At 49.2% G+C, this 16,808-nt stretch overlaps 2 protein-coding genes across 2 annotated transcripts; both read right to left on the reverse strand.

The window, feature by feature from the left end:
• Positions 1 to 2,261: 2,261 nt before the first annotated feature.
• On the reverse strand, positions 2,262 to 6,214 carry LOC311202691 (keratin, type II cytoskeletal 6C-like; the record flags this gene model as incomplete). Its single annotated transcript, XM_084277303.1, has 9 exons — positions 2,262 to 2,599; positions 2,708 to 2,742; positions 3,249 to 3,469; positions 3,649 to 3,774; positions 3,882 to 4,046; positions 4,172 to 4,267; positions 4,417 to 4,477; positions 4,617 to 4,831; positions 5,603 to 6,214. The coding sequence occupies 9 exons, from the start codon at positions 6,212 to 6,214 to the stop codon at positions 2,262 to 2,264; spliced, it is 1,869 nt and encodes a 622-aa protein (XP_084133429.1).
• Positions 6,215 to 10,454: 4,240 nt separating this feature from the next.
• LOC311202690 (keratin, type II cytoskeletal cochleal-like) lies at positions 10,455 to 14,501 on the reverse strand (the record flags this gene model as incomplete). Its single annotated transcript, XM_084277302.1, has 9 exons — positions 10,455 to 10,792; positions 10,906 to 10,940; positions 11,334 to 11,554; positions 11,767 to 11,892; positions 12,078 to 12,242; positions 12,417 to 12,512; positions 12,760 to 12,820; positions 13,027 to 13,241; positions 13,866 to 14,501. The coding sequence occupies 9 exons, from the start codon at positions 14,499 to 14,501 to the stop codon at positions 10,455 to 10,457; spliced, it is 1,893 nt and encodes a 630-aa protein (XP_084133428.1).
• Positions 14,502 to 16,808: the final 2,307 nt, after the last annotated feature.

Raw genomic sequence — 16,808 nt, forward strand, 5'->3', positions numbered from 1 at the left:
AGTAGGATGTTGCAATGAATCTTCACAACAATGCGTACAACGCCGGGTTTCAGATTTTAAAGCTGAGAAGAAGCATAGTCTTAAAATTAAGAATGAAAACACTGACTCTTGCCCCAAGCCAAAGCCCCAAAATGCTCTTGGCATAGCCCCAGCTTCTCAGAGGCATTGCCTTCTCAGCATCTTCTGTTGGGGCCAAACCCAGCCCCGTTTGGCAGCCCTAGCCCACTTCTGCCTGGTTTCAGAGAAGGTAGAAGTCCCTCCTCTGAGCACGCTGTAACCACTCCCCACTGCTTGGACTGGACATTCTCCCCCAACTGCAGCTTCCTGACCTGCTACGGGGACACTGGCAGCTTAAAGCAGGTCATGGGATTCCTCAACCACTACTGAAAGTGGCTTCAGTCTCTTTGATCTCTTCTTGTTGTGGGGGAACTGAAGCGCAGATCAAACACATCAGCTGTCTGATCCCCGTGTTCTTCCCATACTTCTCCCCCTGAGCTAGGCCAGATCTCTCCCTCTTGTTCTCAAAGTGAAGAGACACTGGGGGAATCAGCTCTTTAGGGAGCTGATGGGTACCTAAACCCGGGGCTTTGGATGAATCACGCCTTCCCAGCAATTCATGTTCTTACTGCTTGCAAAAAAGGGGAGGATGAGTTAATGGTTCTCAAGCACTCCTGGTGCTTCCAGGGTGCCAAGCTGTGCAGCACACCTGGCCAAAACCTACTCGCACACCAGAGAGCAGATGCTTGGCCAACATCCATACCCCTGCTTGCAGACAGCTGTAGACCTGCCCTCCCACATCTGCCCACAAGACTCTACCATTGCCACCTTTCCCTACCACAAAATAAAGCCCACTCCAAGGCAGGAAACTCAGATGAACAGACAACAGTATCTGATGTCTGCTCCCACCCTGCCGCTGCCGATTTCCGTCATCAGTCAAGAAGTTTGGGTCTCTGCTGGTTTTGCCACCATAGACTGGTGGTTTCCCTGCCCAAATCCCATAGCCTTCTGTCTGTGATACCTTTTAAACAGCCTCTTCCTGCTCTAAAATCTGAAATCTGACAGTGAGATAGGTAAAACCTCTTTCCCAGAGCAGCAGCAATGTTTGCTTCCAGAACATGCCAGTGATACGTGACATGGGCAACAGAGCACTGAGTGATTAGATTGCATAAAGGCTGAGCCCTGAATACTGGTACGTGGTAGCCAGTAGCATCACCATTTATTCAGAAGGCGCTGGAACCCTCTGTATTGGGTTTTAGAATGAAGACAAGAGCTATGGAAAACACTACACATGATGCCAAGGATGGGGCTGTATCAGAACCTGTCAAAAACATGGCAGCCTCCTGAATTCTCCGTTTTGGGCACCCAGTGCTCCTGCCTGATCACAGTTTCTGCATGTTGTGTGAACTGACCACCCAGAACCCCAGGGCTCTAGGTACGGGAGTGTGTTTTCAGGCACTGCCATGCCTGATGAGAGTCAGGAGGTCCACCCACCCTTGGACATCTGACGAGCTCCATTTCCACACCCATTTGGTTCCCTCAAAGCACAGTTACAACACGTTGAACTGAAGAACAACCCACACCTCCATACTGAGTTGCTCCCCCAACAGCACAAGCTGGCTTGCCTGGAAGTGCCTCCCAGAGCAACGACACAAAGACGTGATGAATGTTCTCTGCAATTTATTGAGAATGGCAACATCCCGAGGAAGTAGGGCATACCACAAACAGAAGAGAAAGGGAGGTGGGGACAGTGCATCTCGTTCCATGTGACCCCTGGCCACCACCCAAGAAGATGCTCCCTCCCGCTCACCCCAAACCCTAGTGAATGGAAACAGCAGGATGCACTGCATGCAGAAGCACCCCGGGGCTACGGCCATCGAGGGAGGGACATGAGGCCAGAGGAGGAAAGAGAAGGAGTTTTATACACGTTTGCCACGAGGCAGAGAGAAATGTACAACACAGCGAGAAAGGCAGAGCATTTTCTCCCCTAAAGCAGCTCCCCGTGCTGGGTGTCCCCAGGTGAGACTTCTCTTCCTCTGCTCAGGCGGTGGGTTCATCGCCGGGCTTGGGACTCGCCAACAGCTCGCCGGGGCTGCTCGTGGGATGCGGCGTTGCCACGAGCCTGAGCCAGGGAGAGGAGCTGGCACGTGGGGTCACAGTTTGTTTCGTTGCAGGACACCAGGGCTGGATTTAAGGAGGCTGGGCTGCTGCTGCTGGGAAAAGGGAGGAGATGCTTCTTTCCTTTTTCAAGCTGGCTCCAGGGCTCAGAATCTCACTCCCGAAGATTTGACGGAGGTGGTCGTGACACATCTCCGCACAGAGGACGATCCCCCCCCAGAGCTGAAGTTGCCGCCTCCAGAGCTGCAGATCCTCCCGCTTCCAGAAGAGAAGCCACCGCCGCCGCCGCTGTACATTCCTCCTCCCATGCCACAGCTGCCGCCCATGCTGCCTCCTCCAAAGCCTCCTCCTACTCCACATACGCCTCCTCCCATTCCTCCTCCCATGCCGCTGCCGCCTCCGAAGCCTCCTCCCATGCTGCCAACTCCAAATCCTCCTCCCATGCCTCCTCTGCCTCCAGAGATGGTGGTCCTGCCTACCACAGCTGTAAGAGAAGCACAGGTTTCAGATGCATTGTCCACTGGCAGGTTGTGTCTCATAAAGACACGGTTGGGTGCTACTGTGTCACAAAACACCAAAGGAAAATACTTACAGACATTGACGTTGGACATGCCATCGTTGCACAGCCTGCGAGGGAAAAGAGTACGAGTTAATGCCATGGGAAGTGCCCATTCCTTCGGCTTAGAATTTCCCTTTGTTCATCAAACCAAAGAGGAGTTTGGGTTTGAAGAGACATTTAGACATCATCTAGTGTGACCTCCCTGCAATGATCAGGGACATCTTCAACAGATCAGGCTGTTCAGAGCGCTGTCCAATACGACATTGATTATTCCCAGTGATGGGGCATGCACCACCTCTCTGGACAAACTGGTCCAGTGTTCAACTTCCTTATAGTTTCTTCCCTTTCCACAAATTTTATATTCCTGATTCTTTCTGTGTTTTTTAAATGACTCTTTAGTACAACCTGGAACTTAATATTCTTAGAAGAAATATGACAAACATTTCATCTTATGTCTCAGAATTAAAGGATGGGGAATAGAAATTTTCTCTTCGGAGTGCATGCAAAGATTTTTATCACAGATAGTATAATCTGCCAAGAATTCAGTCAAAAGCATATAAAGAAAGTGGCATACCTGTTCTCCTCTCCCTCCAGCAGCTTCCTGTACATGGCAATCTCAACGTCCAGGGCAATCTTGATGTTCAGCAGCTCCTGATACTCCTTCAGCAAGCGAGCCAGCTCCTCCTTGTCTTTGCTCAGGGCACACTCCAGCTCTTCCAGTTTCCTCCTGGCATCCTTGAGGGCCATCTCACCCCGCTCCTCAGCCTCAGCAATAGCTGCCTGCAGCTGCTGGTTCTGAGGAAAAGAAAAGCCCTTTCTCAGACTGGATAGAAAATAGTCAGGAGCCATCAATCTCCTCCAAAGGAATGAATTTCCATGACTGTGCTTCCCTCATGCTATGCTTAGCACACCACCCAGCTCTGTTGCCACCCAGCCTGATGCCATTACCCAACGAGATGCTGAGGAACCCCTACCTGCTTCTTCACACTCTCAATCTCAGCCCGCAGCCTCTGGATGTTCCTGGTCAGCTCCTGGATCTCTATCTTGGTGTTGCGGAGGCTGTCCCCGTGCCTTCCAGCAGTGCTCTGCAGCTCTTCATACTGGAGACAAAGCAACCCATCATGACACAGCCTACTCAGAACTTACACGGTTCCCTTGCTCTCTGGCAAGGGAGGTGGTGATCTGTCCCAACTTCTTCCCAACTCACCCGGCTCTGGTACCAAGCCTCAGCTTCAGCTCTGCTGCTCTGAGCAATCTGTTCGTACTGACGCCTGACCTCCTCAATGATGCTCTCCAAATCAAGGTGGCGGTTGTTGTCCATGGACACTACCACAGACAGGTCCCGGCTGATTGTCTGCATCTGAGACAGCTCCTATAACCAAGGCAGGCAATCCAAGTGATTCTTAAGCCTAAATCCATATGGTCACTTTGTCCAACCCTTTCACCACATGCCTCATTGCAACTCTATCCAGCCAGCCAGGAAGGGAAAGCTCTTACCTCCTCGTAGATGCATCTCAGGAAGTTGATTTCATCGGTCAGAGCTCCCACCTTGGCTTCCAACTCTACTTTGGTCATGTAGGCACAGTCCACATCCTAAAGGAGAGATCACACAGATAGATAAAGAAAGATCACTTCCTCCCATCCCAGCAGAGCTCTTGGCAGACAATGTCTCCTGCCCCACTCCAACACCTGTGCAGCCTGTCCCCCCATGCAGCCTCTCTCCTGGTTCCTCGGGGACTCACCTTCTTGAGCACCACAAACTCGTTCTCAGCAGCGGTGCGCCTGTTGATTTCCTCTTCATACCTGTTGAAGGGGACAAGAGAAAATGAGCCTCTTGGGCTGATCCTCTGTCCACCAGAGCAAGACAGTGTGGAACTCTCCAAGCTGGTTTAGCCTCACTGCCTTGGAGTTCATCTCTTCCCTGGTCTGTCGCTGCCCTTACTTGGTTTTGTACTCCTCAACGTATTGCCGCATGTTCTGCAGCTCCGACTCCAGCTGTCCCCTCTGCCCCAGCAGAGACTCTAGCCTCCTCTTCAGGTTCTGGATGTAATTTTCAAAGATGACATCCAGGTTCTTCCTTGGTCCTGAAGGCCCTTGCTGCTGGAGGAGCTCCCACTTGGTGGAGAGGACCTTGTTCTGTTGCTCCAGGAAGCGGACCTGCAAGCCCACAAGGAAGGGTGTGAGATGTTCCCCGAGGAGACATCATGCTACTCAAACCTCATGTTTTGTGTGAGACCATGGGAATCATTTCCCAAATCCCCACTATGACTCATTCAAACATCCAAGCTCCTAAATTACATGACAAGAGTATTATTAAATTTGAGTCATTCTTCTCACCGTAGGACAAAAAGTTGTTGCCGATAGAAGAAGGAGCACTCTCCTTTTCCATGGGGTCAGTTCTGGACATTCCCATCACCTTTGCAGTAGCAGCATCAATAAAACAATTTTTTTAATCTGACTATACCTAAACACACACATTGTCCTTCAAGGGGTCATTGTAGGGTTTTTGCTTGGTTATTTCTATTTTGAATAAAAATAATCCAAGAGCTTTGGAAAGCTTTTTAACACAGAATCAGCTCCTTGGAACAAAACTTTCATTAAAATTAAAAGTGCTTGAGTGAGATCTCTGAGGGTGACTAAATGTACAATGATGACTTTACCCTGAATCACTAGAAATTAGCTGAAGAGATGACTGCGCAAGAGAATCTACAGAATGTCCTGCAGATCTCGTTACTAATCGGTTCGGAAGAAAACCTTGTCCATTGTTCAGTACCACTTAATAAGACCTTAATAATACCTTGCTACTAAGGCATCAGTCATGAAAATTTTCGCACCTATTTGTTGGTAAGAATAAGCAATCCCTTTCCATACCACAGGAAAGTCATCTACAACATCGATGTCCCAACAAGCAGAGTCCTAAATTCTCACCTTGTCAATGAAAGAGGCAAACTGATTGTTCAGAGTCTTGATCTGCTCCTTCTCCTGGTTTTTCACTTGCTGGATTTGGGGGTCAATCTCAACATGGACTGGCCGCAGGAGGCTCGGGTCAACTTGCACAGGTTGGATGCCTCCAGGGAAGCCAGGGCCACCAAAGCCACCCATTCCTCCACCAAAGCCACCCATTCCTCCACCGCCCATACCTCCACCACCCATTCCTCCACCAAAGCCACCCATTCCTCCACCGCCCATTCCTCCACCACCCATTCCTCCACCAAAGCCACCCATTCCTCCACAACTCATTCCTCCACCAAAGCCACCCATTCCTCCTCCATAGCCTCCACCGAAGCCGCCCATTCTTCCTCCATATCCTCCACCACCGTAGCATCCGCCCACGGCAATTCTTCTGCTGCCACCCATGTTATGGAGGCTCCTGCTGCCAAAACCTCCACAATATCCACCTCCTCCACCTCCCCTGGATGAGGAGTATGAACTGTAACTGATCCTGCTTCTGCCGCCACATCCTCCACCGATGGCAGAGTGAGAGCTGTAGCCCTTTCTACTCCCACCTCCGAAGCTTCTGCAGACAGACTGCCGAGACATGGCTGTTTCTTCCAAGCAGAGTCAAGACGAGCAGAAAGACCAACAGAGTTGTGCTGCTGAGGGATGGATGTAGAGAGAAGTCTGCACAGTCCTCTCTAACTCCACAGCATCAGTCCCTCCCTTTTATCCGCTCCTGGAGGTGGGCTGGGATGCCATGGGCGTGAAGGTGGAAACCGATTTATTATTTTCATCAGCACGATGTTGTTGACAGATTCCCAGTTGAGCCTTACCATATTTGGGCCTGCCTAGAAACACACCCTGTAATATAGAAGTGAATAAAAGAACAAGAACACTGGAACAGGTTGCAGTGACTAAGTGGACTCTCGTATCTTTATGACATCTTGGAAATCATCTTTTACAATAATGCGCTTTTTGCAGCCCCTCATTGGATTTCCAGCCTTCATTAATGGTACCAACTAATTCCAGATAGAGATCTTTCCAATCAAAGTGCCACTGAAAGGAGAAGTTTTTATGAAATCCCAGCTATAATATAGCTTTCACAATTCCTGAAACACACCCTAAATCCCCTTTTTATATGTAAAATTGCCTTTGGCATGTTAGAAGAAGTTTCCCAACTTGAAAGAGAACTCATGACACCAAAGTTTGGAGAGACTCAGCATATTCTCCTGCTAGAAAGGAATTGCACCTCCTTGGATGCACGTGGTGTCACCTTGAGTGGGAGTGTCTTCTCCCTGTGGATTTAATTCCTTCCAACTGTATTTCCCCAACTCTGTCACAGCTACCTGCAACCTTGGATGCTACCGGAGCAGAATGAACAAGACAACTTGAATCATAAGACTCCTTCTCTGTGCTCTTCTGAGGGCAACAGGTTATGACAACCCACAGAAGAACAAAGGGACATGTTGGGCAGCTCCTTCAGTGACGATGGCTGGGGACAGACAGACAGACAAGCATTATAGAAGCATAACAGCAGATGAACAATTCAAGGTGGCGAGGGGGTTCTACTGCTCAGATGAGTATTACTGACCTCTTGTTTGCCTGGTTATTTCCACAGAGGACATGGCTGAAGTGGAGAACCACATTGAGAAAGAGATATTACCATTTCTAAGGCATAATATGTCCTCTTGATTTCAAATACTCTGCTGAGAAAGGACCATGCTGTAGAAATGCATTCTGCAGGGTGTCTGTGAAATAAAGATTTTGATTGCATATAAATTCAATTTTAAATAATTAGCCATAATGTTCAAGATTATTCTAGAAAATATATGGTGATAGTGATGTGCAGTATTCTAAAGAAGCTGGAGTACTGGGGCTAGTTAGAAGGAAACTGAGTCTGTAAAAACGATTTAAAAGTCACTCTGAAAGTGTTATCTGTCTAGATATTAGCAATTGAATATATATTTAAGTTAAAGGGTGGAATATACAATGGGTTTTCACATTTTCCTAGATAACAGCCAGAACAAATAATCAAAAAGTGACAGAGAAAATATACATTGCAGCCCTTCAAAAGGTTAAAACAATAATGAATATGAACTTAAGGCCACTGCAAAGACCTACATATGAACATATACATTCATGAGGAATATTCAGGATCTCCTATAAGACTTGTACAACTGAATTGTTGTTTGAAACTCTCAATAGGTGGCCTGCAGCCACAGACACTTCAAAGCTGTTGAAAAACCAGCCCGGAGAATCACTCCCAAAAGCCGCTAGAGGAATCCGACCCGTCAGTGCCATTGGCTGGCGACTGTCATGGGGATGGAGGCAGGGCAACCCCACAGACTGTTCTACACAGGGGGCAGAGGGGCTGGAGAATGTTGCCTGTGAGGGACACAAGTGAGGGTTGGCCAAATCCAGCCGTGCGTGTCCTGCCCCCTGCCAGAGGCTGCAGCTGGAGGATGAATGGGCAGGGAGGGGACACCTGCCCGCTCCAAAGCAGCTCCAATGAGGAGGGTCTCATTTCCCAGCGGTCATCCCCAAGATGGGGAGTTCCCTTCCCCAGGTCGCTGTGCAGCCCAGCGCTCTGGCTCATGGAGAGCAGTCCCGGGGAGGTGTTGGGCAGCTCAGCTTCTGGCTGGGGAATCCGGGTTGTCTCTTCCCATGGCCGCCCTGCCGATTGCCAAACCCACGGCAGCTCCCTTTCTCGGCAGCAGCATCTCTTGGCTGCAACATCCCACGTGGCGGCTCCACAACAAGGGGGAAGATGTGTTAAGTCAGCCAAACGCCTGCATGCTGACCACATTCAGAGCACACAGATAAGACGCCCAGATTGAGTCACTCTGACGTCTTCAGACAAGATGTGAAGATTATACCCAACCTGGAGTCACTTCAGCCTCCTCCAGGTAAGAGTCAACACCAAGCCTGGGCTCCAGCGCTTCCCTCAGATCTCTTACACAAGGAGCTGTGCAGTAAAATCATCAACATTAAGCAAACTCTGCAGAAAATGTAGATGGAGACCCAGACAGGCTGCAGCTTCGATCTCACACAACAAAGATCTTCTGCAACGAAACTCAAGAGACAGCACAGAGTAGGATGTTGCAATGTCTCTTCACAACAATGCCTACAACGCCAGGTTTCAGATTTTAAAGCTGAGAAACAGAGTCCTAATAAAAAGAACCAATACAGACTCTTGCCCCAAGCCAAAGCCCAAAATGCTCTTGGCATAGCCCCAGCTTCTCAGAGGCATTGCCTTCTCAGCATCTTCTGTTGGGGCCAAACCCAGCCCCGTTTGGCAGCCCTAGCCCACTTCTGCCTGGTTTCGGAGAAAGTAGAAGTCCCTCCTCTGAGCACGCTGTAACCACTCCCCACTGCTTGGACTGGACCTCTTGCTCCCCCATCTGCAGCTTCCTGACCTGCTATGATTTCTGCATCTTTGATCTCTTCCTGTAAGGGGGAACTGAAGCACAAATCAAACACATCAGCATTCTTCTCCCTCTCTTGCTCCCATATCCCCTCCTCAGTCTAGACCCAACCTCTCCTTCTTGCTCTGAATGTAAAAACACTGGTGGGGTCTCAGCTAACCTCAGAGAATGAGGGGTGCCTGGGGCCAGGGTTTTAGGGTGAATCACACCTTCCCACCCCTTCATGTTCCTACTGCTGGCCAATGAAGGGGAGGATGAGTTAATGGTTCTCAAGCACAGCTGCTGCTCACAGGGTAAGAAGCCATGCAACACACTGGGCCACGGCCTACTCCTATACCAGAGAGCAGGTACTTGGCCAACATCCATACTCCTGCTTGCAAACAGCTGAGGACCCCCCACCTCTGCCCACGAGACCACTGCCATTTCCCTATCACCTATCAAAGAACACTCCTCTGCAAGAAAGGGCTGTCCTGAGAGGCTGCTCAATGGCACTGCCTGACCCAACAATGTGTGAACACTGACTGTGCTCCTGCCTCATCTGAACCTCTCATGTTTCTTGACAGGAGCACCCAGAACCCCAAGGCTTTAGGTACGGGAGTGTGTTTTCAGGCACTGCCATGCCTGATGAGAGTCAGGAGGTCCACCCACCCTTGGACATCTGACGAGCTCCATTTCCACACCCATTTGGTTCCCTCAAAGCACAGTTACAACACGTTGAACTGAAGAACAACCCACACCTCCATACTGAGTTGCTCCCCCGACAGCACAAGCTGGCTTGCCTGGAAGTGCCTCCCAGAGCAACGACACAAAGACGTGATGAATGTTCTCTGCAATTTATTGAGAATGGCAACATCCCGAGGAAGTAGGGCATACCACAAACAGAAGAGAAAGGGAGGTGGGGACAGTACATCTCGTTCCATGTGACCCCTGGCCACCACCCAAGAAGATGCTCCCTCCCGCTCACCCCAAACCCTAGTGAATGGAAACAGCAGGATGCACTGCATGCAGAAGCACCCCGGGGCTACGGCCATCGAGGGAGGGACATGAGGCCAGAGGAGGAAAGAGAAGGAGTTTTATACACGTTTGCCACGAGGCAGAGAGAAATGTACAACACAGCGAGAAAGGCAGAGCATTTTCTCCCCTAAAGCAGCTCCCCGTGCTGGGTGTCCCCAGGTGAGACTTCTCTTCCTCTGCTCAGGCGGTGGGTTCATCGCCGGGCTTGGGACTCGCCAACAGCTCGCCGGGGCTGCTCGTGGGATGCGGCGTTGCCACGAGCCTGAGCCAGGGAGAGGAGCTGGCACGTGGGGTCACAGTTTGTTTCGTTGCAGGACACCAGGGCTGGATTTAAGGAGGCTGGGCTGCTGCTGCTGGGAAAAGGGAGGAGATGCTTCTTTCCTTTTTCAAGCTGGCTCCAGGGCTCAGAATCTCACTCCCGAAGATTTGACGGAGGTGGTCGTGACACATCTCCGCACAGAGGACGATCCCCCCCCAGAGCTGAAGTTGCCGCCTCCAGAGCTGCAGATCCTCCCGCTTCCAGAAGAGAAGCCACCGCCGCCGCCGCTGTACATTCCTCCTCCCATGCCACAGCTGCCGCCCATGCTGCCTCCTCCAAAGCCTCCTCCTACTCCACATACGCCTCCTCCCATTCCTCCTCCCATGCCGCTGCCGCCTCCGAAGCCTCCTCCCATGCTGCCAACTCCAAATCCTCCTCCCATGCCTCCTCTGCCTCCAGAGATGGTGGTCCTGCCTACCACAGCTGTAAGAGAAGCACAGGTTGCATACTCATTACACACTCATTATGTACAGGCAGCTTGTGTCTCGTAAAGAAGACATGGTGGGGTGCTACTGCTTTGCGATGCTGATACTTACAGACATTGACGTTGGACATGCCATCGTTGCACAGCCTGTGAGGGAAACAGTTAAATTGTAATTATCCACCAAAACAAGATGTTGTAAAACCTCTATTATCATTATCAAATCACTTTCCTGTTTCATCCTTATCAACACCTTTGGTATCACTAACATTTTACAGAAAAGGAGGCATTGCCAATTCCTCTTTACAATGAGGCTTTTTCAGACTTAAAGTCCATTGAAAAATTAAATGGAGCTTACACAACTTGCAGTGGACAGGTAGGGCCAATTGTCAGTCCTGACCACACAAAATTTTAGAGTGCCAGTAGCAAACTCCACCTATTTTAACCAAAAGAGCTGATTTGAGACTACACTTTTAGCATCAAACCTCACGGAGTCCAGCCCAGATCACAACATCCTTCTCAAATCAAAGGTCAAGTGTTTACCTGTTCTCTTCTCCTTCCAGCAGCTTCCTGTACATGGCAATCTCAACGTCCAGGGCAATCTTGATGTTCAGCAGCTCCTGATACTCCTTCAGCAAGCGAGCCAGCTCCTCCTTGTCTTTCTGCAGAGCAGATTCCAGCTCTTCCAGTTTTAACCTGGCATCCTTGAGGGCCATCTCACCCCGCTCCTCAGCCTCAGCGATAGCTGCCTGCAGCTGCTGGTTCTGAAGAAGATAAATAAGGCACTATCTCAGATCTCATTTGGCCATGTAGGTTCAGTCCTCAACCACCAAGTAGAGTTAAGGGGGGAAGAAAAAAAGGTAAATTTTACAAGAAATAGACAAGGGGTGTTTGAAGAAATCATTTCTGCCCCACTCATGGTCATTTGTGACCCAGGCTGATGCCATTACCCAACGAGATGCTGAGGAACCCCTACCTGCTTCTTCACACTCTCAATCTCAGCCCGCAGCCTCTGGATGTTCCTGGTCAGCTCCTGGATCTCTATCTTGGTGTTGCGGAGGCTGTCCCCGTGCCTTCCAGCAGTGCTCTGCAGCTGCTCGTACTAATGGCATGAAGACAAAGCAAACTTTCAGTGACACCTTAAAAACAGTGAGTCACGTCCTTCAAAAGCAACTCAATTCCTCTTGAGACTTCCTTGTGCCTCCAGCACCGTTAGTCTCACATCACCACAAATATTCTACAGCGTCTAGCCACCACCAAGAGTGCTTTAACTGCTTCCCAACTGACCTGGCTCTGGTACCAAGCCTCAGCTTCAGCTCTGCTGCTCTGAGCAATCTGTTCGTACTGACGCCTGACCTCCTCGATGATGCTGTCCAGATCCAGGTGGCGGTTGTTGTCCATGGACACTACCACAGACAGGTCCCGGCTGATTGTCTGCATCTGAGACAGCTCCTAAAACCAAGATGTGAGTTAGCCTGACTGTCTAAGGAGAAAGAAAGAGCAGCAACTCCCAGTCATCCTCTTCAGACCAAAACCACATGGACATCCAGCCCAACCTCAGTGTCTTTGGTCACCACATGCCTCATTGCAACTCCAGCCAGCCAGCCAGGAAGGGAAAGCTCTTACCTCCTCGTAGATGCATCTCAGGAAGTTGATTTCATCGGTCAGAGCTCCCACCTTGGCTTCCAACTCTACTTTGGTCATGTAGGCACAGTCCACATCCTAAAGGAGAGATCACACAGGGAATGATTTCCTCTTGGAAATCCTTCAGGTCCATTGAAATTACAGTCTGTGCTGAGGGTATCAGCTTTGATGCTGTTATTCAGCGAGGCAAATTAAACACAGAGGACTTCAAATATCAGCCCACAGATCCTACAAACTCTCCAAATTCCCATTTAAGTGGGAGTCCCCTCAAAGCACAGATGAAGCCTGATATTCAAGTGATGGTTTTGTAGTGTGTGTGACTCACCTTCTTAAGAACCACAAACTCGTTCTCAGCAGTTGTGCGCCTGTTGATCTCTTCCTCATACCTATGGAGTATAAAAACACAAGCTGAGTTTCCTGCATTCACCTGCCTAAGGCCACACTAAGCAAAATAAAAGAAAAAAAAAAACCAAAATAAAGTATTCAGACTGAAAAAAATATGTCTCGAATTGACATAAAAACACGTTTGTGAAGAAAATTGATTACCAAGCTGCTTGAGTGGCTTTCTGGGTTAGACTGTCACTGCACTTACTTGGTTTTGTAATCCTCAACGTATTGCTGCATGTTCTGCAGCTCTGACTCCAGCTGTCCCCTCTGTGCCAAAATTGAGTCCAGCTGCCTCCTCAGGTTCTGGATGTAATTTTCAAAGATGACATCCAGGTTCTTCCTTGGTCCTGAAGGCCCTTGCTGCTGGAGGAGCTCCCACTTGGTGGAGAGGACCTTGTTCTGTTGCTCCAGGAAGCGGACCTGAAAACACATGGAGAATCCACCATCACATGGGGAAACAGCAGCAGTAGCCAAGGCATCTCTTACATCATATGAAAGATTATTCTTTCATGACTATGAGAAAAGCTTTTCTTGTTTGTTTGTTTTTATTATTATTATTTCTGTTGTTGCCTAAACCACAAGAAGGAATTTCTAAGTCATGTTCAAGTCAATGGAGCTTCTAAAGGTAGCAGCAGCTCTACGTACACCCTATCAGAGGGAGTATAGAAAACAGATTTCCAGTCGAGATCTAAAAGCCTGGATATTTGAAAGCAAAGAAGGAAAGAGTGATATTAGTGAATAATTAAATGAGAAGGGTTTTGGAAAGAGAATGGGAGAGGAGGGAAAATGTATGCCTGAAACCCAAAGATGTTGGGAGGCGTTGAGCCTGGTTGCAAGAATAACCTATTAGTTGAGCCTGGTGCAACAGGCTAGATTAAAGCCCTGGAGACATAGCTTTGATCTCCTGTGGAAGAGAGATTCTCATCTCTTCTCTAGCAGTACTTAATAAAAGACTGCTTAGGCTCAGAGAAGACAACGTTGCTGCAGAACTTGGAAGTTCCTGCCAGTTTTGACCTTTGATCAGTCACAATCCCACCCTCTCACCTTGTCAATGAAAGAGGCAAATTGATTGTTAAGAGTCTTGATCTGCTCCTTCTCCTGGTTTTTCACTTGCTGGATCTGGGGATCAATCTCAACATGGACTGGCTGTAGGAGGGTTGTGTCAACCTGCACTGGCTGGATTCCAGGACCACCTCTACCAGGGCCCCCAAAGCTTGGCATGCCAAATCCTGGTCCACCAAAGCCACCCATTCCTCCACTGCCCATTCCTCCACCGCCCATTCCAGCACCATAACCACCCATTCCTCCACCAAAGCCACCCATTCCTCCACCACCACCCATTCCTCCAAATCCACACATTCCTCCACCACCCATTCCTCCACCAAAGCTGCCAAATCCTCCTCCATAGCCTCCACCAAAGCCACCCATTCTGCCCCCATATCCACCGCCATAGCATCCACCCATGGAAATCCTTCCGCTGCCACCCATGTTATGGAGACTTTTGCTGCCAAAACCTCCACAACGTCCACCACCTCCATATCCCCTGGACATAGAGAATGAGCTGTAGCTGCTCCTGCTTCTGCTGCCACCTCCTCCAAAGCCACCACCGATGGCAGAGCAAGAGCTGTAGCCCCTTCTGTTCCCGCCTCCGAAGCTTCTGCAGACAGACTGCCGAGACATGGCTGTTTCTTCCAAGCAGAGTCAAAAAATTGGGAAGAGAGATAAATGGAGTTGTGTTGGAAGGAGATAAGTGCAAAGAGAAGGGAAGTAAGTCCCTCTGACTGGAAGGCAGCAGATGCTCTCTTTTATCTGTTTCTGGAGGTGGGCTGGGTTTGCATGGGCGTGAAGGAGGAGACAGTTACTGTCTTCATCAGTGTGGCGTGGTTTACAGATTTTCATCTTCAATTTGCCAAACATTGACCCTACCCAGAAACACACCCTGTAATGCAGGAGAAAATTAAGAAAGATACCACCATGTCTACCAACTGGTAGCACTCAGTGACTAAGGAGTCTTACGCTTTTGTGGTACAGTAACAGTCTCCACAGGATACACCAGCCTCTTTTTTTTCACCTTTCATCCATTGTGGTTCTTTCCCTGCTTATGTTTATCTTCATTTTGATCTCTCACTCCAAAGCCCCATGGCAGGCAAGTGCAGGAGCTCATGCCAAGTTGGAGCATGGCTTTCACAATTCCCAAAACACACCTATGTTACACCCTTAGTCTTCTTTTTACATGGAAAATTGCCTTTGGCTTTAAGAAGTAGTTTCTCAATCTAGAGCCAGGGCTCAGCAAATTGCATTTTGATGAGGCTCTGCACCTTTTCAATAAATAAAACCTTACCAGAAATTAGATACCAGAGCGATGGCTGGCTCTGGAAATTCATTTAGTGTTGGACCAAACACCCACTGATAGAGAGCCAAGAGAGTCTCAGCACCAGTAAAGAAACACCATGAATATCACAGATGGGAAATCCCTTAAGAGTTTCTGAAGGCCATGAGACCATGAGAAGAGACAGAGAAGACTCCAGGAACCCAGATGTTCCAGCGGGACGTGTGGACAGACGGACGGATCTGAGAATAGACGGGGAGCAGGCGGCATGCAAAATCCTGCTGCCCACATAATAAACCAAGTAGCTATTTAAATGCAATTAGCTAGGCAGAGGATGCTGGAGAGCTCAACCTGTTTGTAGACACACAGAAATGAGGAGAACAGAGGGCACAGTAACTTTCACTCGAGGAAATGCTGTTTTTCAGCTGCCTGGCTGACTTCAGGATTTATATGCAAATATATTTCTGGGAGACACGCACACTCCTAAGCTGTGCTGAGCCCTACTGCAAGAGCATGGGTAGGCATCCTTCCTAAGCTTGTCTGAAAGCAGCCACTAGATTTGAGAAAGGCAGAATCTTAGGAAAATTCTCTGGGTTTGCTGCCAGGCTGAGTAAGGATTAGCTTAGGAGTTACACTTGCCATAGTAGGACTATGACCCATCATGCCTTCCCTCCCTTTGTCTTGCAGAAGCCTGCTAATCAAATAACAATTAGTGTCTCATTGTAAAATTACTTACTGAGAAGTTCCTTTTTTTTAATTTGTTTTTGACTTTTTGAAGCCACCCTGAGAAGTTCTGAGGTTCAAAAACCTTTATGGCTGCTGAGGCAGCTCCCTGTGCTGGTAGCTGCCTGGCGAGGCTCTCAGACGTTCCCAGAGTTCCCAGGCAATTAAGTGCTTCTTGAAAAGCTACACTAGCAACACTTGGTATCTTCAGAGGTTTTAAATGCCTCTAAAAATATCACCCAGACACCTTATTTCCAAAAGCTCCCAGCGACCCAAGCTGCGGCGCAACGTGCAGCTACACGCATGTCCACTGAGAGGCATGAAACTTCTCATCCCACCTCCCTCCCCAGCACCAGTGTGGGGTTGTGAGCATGAAGGGAGGCAGATTGGGGCACAGATAGGGCTAATATATATATATATACACACACTCCACTTCTCATTTATCAGTCAAATACATTCCGCTGCCGCCTGCCACACCGCAGGGTTCAGGAAGGTGCCAAGGGCTGAGGGCTGCTGCAGATACCATCACGTATGTGCACACTGACAGTGCCTCCCCTGGCTCCCTCTGCAGCACCAAACACGTCCCTGTGTTTTTCGGGGGGTGGAGGGAGTGTTGGGTTGGGTTTTTTTTCCTTTTCTTACTTTTTCTGTGGGTGGGATGAGGAGATCCGGACGCTGTCGCGTTCCCAGCCGCGCAGGGAGGAGATGTGTCCAGTCAGCACAACGCTCATTGAGTCACAGCCACGTCTCCAGCCAAGTTTAGGAAATCCAGCTGGGATTTGGATATCAGCATCATCACCCGGTTCAAATGCAACAGGCAGCTTTAGATGGCGGGGCTCTCAAACAGCATCGTCATACCAAAGCCCTAATGAAGGAATGTTTTGCCTTTAAAGGTCCCTCCCAACCCAAACTGTTTCCCATGAAGGTAAACAGGC

Source organism: Gallinula chloropus (assembly GCF_964237585.1).
Source record: "Gallinula chloropus genome assembly, chromosome: 31".
NCBI classification, from domain to species: Eukaryota; Metazoa; Chordata; class Aves; order Gruiformes; family Rallidae; genus Gallinula; species Gallinula chloropus.